Here is a 6,000-nt window from a genome sequence, read left to right on the forward strand (position 1 = left end):
GAAGGGAAGAAGGAAGGAAGGGAAGCACAGCACAGTAGGCACAGAAGAGTGAGGGGCGAGGAGAAGATGTGGTTCTGTTGTAGAGTGAGTGCCTGACATTCTGACATGCAGGAAGCCCTGGATTCAGCTCCTGTCACTGAATAAACCTGGTAATGTAGTACATACCTGTAATCCCGGCATTCCAGAGGCAAGAAGGTCAGAAGTCCAAGGTCATCCTCAGCTACTTAGTAGGTTTGAGGCCAGCCTAGGCTACATGAGACCCTGTCTCAGAAACACACACACACACACAAACACACACACACAAACGGAGTGGTAAGAAATAAAGGGGTACAGGGGAGCAGATCAGCAGGACTCAGGGCGCTTTTCTTTCCTCGTGGAGTCAGGGATTCTGAGCTTCAGGGACATTGTCTTGGAACAGGAAGAGTGAGCCTGCCTACTTGTCACTATGAGATACAGGGATTGGAAAGACATTTTGTCTCTGGGCCTCTGTCCCCATTGATGACCTCCAGGAGCCAGTTTGTCCTTTTAGCAGCCAGAATCCTCAGACTCTCTTTGTCCCCATTACATGGAAAGCTTTGTTTCTCCTGAGGAAAATCCTTCTAAGATGGGGAGTGGCATCCCCAAGCCCTCAGGTTGCTGCCTCTATCTCTTCCTCTCTGTAGCGCTTTCCAGACACCAGCTGTCTCAATATTGCTAAAACCAATTAACTCAGCCTTTCCTTGCATGGCCCCTCCGTTGTACTGAACATGGCTGGCCACTTTCTCCACCCCACACACTATTCTTCCTTCTCTGTCCTCTTTCTCTCTCTCCTATCATGGTAGTCCCTCAGGTCTATAATCCTAAGATACATTTTTCTCCCTTCCAAGGCCAAATCCTACCATCCTTGCCCTGAGCCAGGGAGAGGCATATCTGAGTTAGGTCAGATATTGACACTCATACTGAATCCTACCCTCTCCCTATAGACACCAACAGGACAAAACGCTGCTGAGACTAGAGACAGGCCGGATGGGAATCACCAGTGAGACTATTGGATTGCCAATTGTTGAATCAGAGCTAGTCCATGTCTCTAGATTTGGGGTTGAATACTGAGGTCCAGAGACGAAGAAAGAGAAAAGCCTTTTCAGGGCTTCTTAGCCTGTGTAACAAGTAGACAGAAAGGCCCAATCCTGTCCCTAGGACAGTACTGTCTCTGACACCAGGAATCATCTGACCCTGAATGGAAAAGATGGCACCCTAGGGCCTTCCTTGAACTATCCCTGTTGATCTGTCCATTTTTGTCCCTTACCACTCTTCTTGGCTTTGGTTTTTGAGAGTTTCATGTAGACCAGGCTGGCCTGAATGAAACTCACTGTGGGTTAGTACTAACTGCTTTCTAACTGTTTAACTCTAGTTGTGTGTGTTTGTGCATTCAACATGGCCCTACTGAACCATAAGCTGCAGTGGAGAGCATCCATGTCTGTTTCGTTCAATGCTGAATCCTCACCAGCAGAACAGTATCTGCCCAGAGTGGGTGCTCAACAAATGCTTGTTAAATGAGAAAACAGAAGCCACAAGAGACCAAACATCCATGTGTAATGGCCTCCCCAAGACAAACAGTCTCTGTCTCAAATTCCATTCATGAAACTCCAGCACCTACAAGGCAACTCAAAACAGTTTGCAACGCCAGTTCCAGGGACTCTGACTCCCTCTTCTGGCCTCTGTGGGCACTGCACCTATACATATAAAACACCTATATACATAAAATATTTTTCTTTTAATCGTTAAAAAAGAAAAAAAAAGGGCCAGGTGTAAAAGATGCAACCCCACTGAATCATCAGGAAATCCATAGACACCAATGGTGGGTAACAGCCCACCTGAGACCTCACTGGGAACAATGGCTCCAAACAAGGAAACTGATCTAACAATAAGGAGAAAGCTGGCCCAACACAGAGAGGGCCAGGCTGTTTAGGGCTGCAAACACAAGGACAGAACACTGAAGCCCTGTGAAGCCTTGCAGAAGAGAGGAAAGGGGGCCTCCCCCAGAGGGTAGCCTCCTTCCTCCCTACACTACAGGCTTGCTCTGAGATTAGAAGCTAGATCCTACTTCCCAAGAGCATTGGAGCCAAGCTCTGCCAGCCTTTCCCCTTAATGTTCCCATTCTCAGGCTCTAGGGGGCAAAGTCCAAGTATAAAGTCCAGGCCCCTTTGTAAAACTTTTATTTAGAAATCTTCCCCATATAACCTTATATATATACACATACTATCATCATCACACTGGTATTTTGTTTTGTTTTGTTTTTGTTTTTTCAATAAAGAGTCACACACCCGCAGTGTTGGCCTCTAAGCTGTACAAGTATCAAGGTACCCGGAGTAGTTACTCCTCTTCTGCAGAAAAACACAGAGACCAACACAATTCATCACATACAGTACAACACTGACGGAAAGTGCTGGGCTTGCCCACAGACATGACGTGCTATGTACACGGGCTGAGGCAAGCCTTCGGCAGAGGGTCATGTACCACTGTGATCCCAAGTACTGCTAGACTCACACAAAAGGCCAAAATAGCTGTCAGCTCACTACAGTTGCTGTGCCCTTTGTTTTTGTTTCTGGAAAAGGATAAAGGTTGTACCATCTTGTCACTTGCCACCACAAATAAACATGAATTATTCTTGAAGGGTGGGATTCTCTCTGAAGTTATATTTATCACTGTTTTTTTTTAATGTTTTCTCATGCTTACATTTTCCCCCTTTGTACAGACATTGTTCTTGGGATGCTGCGCTTTCTTCAAGGGCAAGGAAGAGGCAAAGGAAGAAAGATATGGGATGTGAGAGCAGAATTTGGGTCTTTCTTAGATCTTACAAAGACCAAAACCCTGGCTCTCCCCTGCCCAGCCCCTTTAGAAACTGTAGCATAGTCTGGAGGCACTATCCATGTTCCCAATCTCTCTCCCTCCTGTCTCTTGCCTGGAATCAGGGAGAAATTAAGAATAGTCTTGAGAAATGAGCATCTGGATAGCTCAGTGGGAAATATTTTATAATCTAAACAACACAAACATCAACTGCACAGGCCTGAGCTCTGGCTGGAATCTCATGGCACGATCAGGGAAGAAGGGAAATGAAGCTTCTTTTGTGTCTGTGCTGGGTATAGAACACAGAATCCTGTGTGTGCTATTCTCCCCCTGCACTGTGCCCTCAGTGCACAAGAGCAGTCTTTACAGACCCGGTGAACTTCCAATGTTATTATCGGAGCGGCCCACCACTGCCTAGCGTATGTATCCCAGAGAAGCTGCAAAGCTGATAAAGGGAACTGCAGCTTATGCTCCCAACAAATGTGTGATCCCTCTCATAAAATCCACCTACAGATCCACATTTTTCATTCCCAAGTCATCATTCCACTAAGAAGCAAACACAGCCTTAGAGCCCAGGACAGTCATTCCATTTTCTCATGGGTCAGATTCTTTGAACTCCAAGCAATGGGAAGAAACCAACCTTAATGTTCATGGCAATAGGTGTGATAGCAGAATGTGACAGGAGACAAAGAATCACAGTGCCTTAGTAGCTGACCGTACTGTCCCTATACCTGGGGGCCCTCAGTACTTACTAGGAAGGGCAGGGGAGCAGAATCCATCTCTGACCACCTAAGTCTGTACTCAGGCCCCATCACGGTGCGAACAAGCCATTGTGCTGAATCCCCAACAGAAAAGTGATGGGCTCGTACATTGCATGATGGGGCCTTTGGATATTTTCTCTCTAGCTCGAAGGCAAAGCCTGGAGAGAGTGAGAGCTGAGTGACACCAATACAATTACAGATACACAGGACTTCTGTGCACTTTGTTCCATGAGCTTGAACTTCATTATAGGCAGGCCTAGCTTTAGGACAAACAGGTCCCGCCTGGATTGACACAGGGGAGAAACAACAGGATAGTTATCCATACTACAAAAGGATTCTCCACTTTACAAAATGACTTGCAGGGATATGTCTTTAAAAGATGGAGAAGAAGGATTTGCTTTACAAAAATTTCATGTACAGCTTTTAGAGGGGACACCCACTTCCTGTTAAACCAACCTACCATGCACACACGTAGGGCCTGCAGTTGTGTGAGGGGAGGAGTACTTAAAGTTAAGCTGAGCAAATATGCATGCTCAGGTCTCAGCCAGGGCCTTGCCTCTGACTGGACTCCTGGCCTTAGCGTCAGGCTACATGTTGGGTTGTGTCATGGTCTAGAGTTGCCACCAGCAACTGGTGAGGCAGAATCCCAAATAGAGTATTTACAGGACAGTTTGTACTCCATTTGGAAGTTCAGACCATCAGCCAACAGACATCTTGCAATGAGAAGCTTCCTTTAAGCCTCCTGGGAAAGCCTATGGGCTGCATAGCCCCAGCACCAACATGCCACGCACCAGCACACTGTCATGCGCTCTCCCGCACAAACAGTGCTGTGTAGGAGTTGAAACCCAGTGCCTCCAACACTCTTGCTTTGCTCACCCTAATGTCACTTTCCCTTTCTGTGCCTGCACACAGCCCAACAGAGCATGCTCAAGGCTGCCAACGTGGTCTTCACAGCCACAGGACAGGAAGGCAAGTCTCAGTGGGAAGAAAACAGAGCTCTGATTCCCTGGAGCAAAAAGGGCTGTTGGGTTTTCTGCCCCAGCTAGTTGAGAGCAGGCTGTCTGTTTACTGGCCATCTTTTCCAAACAGGCCCTGAAGAAGGCACCTCGAGGCTTGACTCTCCACAGCAGCTGGCAAGCTGGATGGATCAACATGGACCTGGGTGAAGATGGGGCTCAGGAAATGGTCAGCTCTTGGGTACCTTTGTATTTGAACAGAAGCTGCCACAAAAGCCACCCCAGCCAGCTCGGGATGGGAGAAAGGCAAGGCAGAGGCCAACCGGATGCCTCAGGTAACAGGCAACAACCCCAGATCTTGTCCAAAACAAGGCTCACAAACTCTAGACCAAAACCACTGACACTTGAGCCTCATAATTGGGGAAACCTTGGGGCTTGGGAAAGGGAGAAGACCGTGCCATCTTCAGAAAAAGTACCTACTACTTCACTCTGTTGTCCTATTCTGTTTCCAGGCAGGAAACAGAAATGCCAGCCCAGGGTCAGTTGGGACTTCCCAAAGTTCAGACCGTAAGGGAAGTTCATTAAATCCATTGACCTGCTTCTCATCTCACCTGCCCTGAAGCCCAGCAACCCAGGGGCCTTTAGGCCCCTGCCTGCTGGCCCTGGGCAGCCCCAGACGCATCACCGGGGGCCAGCCCCATCAGCAGCCGGCAGCAGGGCAGGATGGAGGCTGCGGGGAGTGTGCTTGGGTGTTGGCTCCTCTGTGTAACTGTCCGGGCTGGCTGCCCCATCCAGAGAGCTGCCACAGCTGGAGTTGGGAGAAAGCACGTCCTGTAGAAGGTCTTCAGGGGGTATGCCACCCCCTGCCCCACCCCCACCAGCTCCCACCACGGGGTCCTTGCCAGGCTTGGCACGTTGGGTGCCTTCCTCCTCCTGGTCATTGAGCAACTTGGCCAGGAAATTGATGTACTTCATGGCGAGGCGGAGTATCTCGTTTTTGCTTAGTTTCTTGTCTGGTGGGTGGGTGGGGATCAGCTTTCGGAGCTCAGCGAATGCCCCATTCACATTCTGCTGCCGCCATCGCTCCCGGCTGTTGGTGAAGATGCGCCGCACTACTTTGGTGTGAGGACCTGAGGATAGAAGGACCTAGGTTAGAGGCAGGTAGAGACCTCCAAAGGGCTCCTCTACTGAGAAGCTAGGGAGCTAAAAGCAAGGACTCCTCATCTCAGAAGTCCAGTTGACGCATCACTGTGAGATCTATTTCCCGCCAGCCCTATCTTACCAATCTTACAACTCTACCCGTTTCCTGTCCATCACCTTCCATAAATGACATGTGTCTGAGAGTGCTGGGCCCCTCCTGTGGGCTGTGTAGCATTTAATATGTCTTCTCTCTCTGTCTCTCTCTCTCTGTCTCTCTCTCTCTCTCTCTCTCTCTCTCTCTCTCTCTCTCTCTCTCT

General features: G+C 48.8%; 1 protein-coding gene across 1 annotated transcript in view; it reads right to left on the minus strand.

Annotated features, from left to right (window-relative positions):
* Window positions 1-5,224: 5,224 nt before the first annotated feature.
* Tal1 (TAL bHLH transcription factor 1, erythroid differentiation factor) overlaps window positions 5,225-6,000 on the minus strand; it is a 5,797-nt gene continuing 5,021 nt past the window's right edge. The window contains exon 3 of the mRNA XM_028786817.1: window positions 5,225-5,673. Coding sequence (XP_028642650.1) covers window positions 5,225-5,673 — 449 coding nt within the window. The remainder of the gene's footprint in view (window positions 5,674-6,000) is intronic.

Source organism: Grammomys surdaster, unplaced genomic scaffold, assembly GCF_004785775.1.
Source record: "Grammomys surdaster isolate TR1022 unplaced genomic scaffold, NIH_TR_1.0 100, whole genome shotgun sequence".
Taxonomy (NCBI): domain Eukaryota; kingdom Metazoa; phylum Chordata; class Mammalia; order Rodentia; family Muridae; genus Grammomys; species Grammomys surdaster.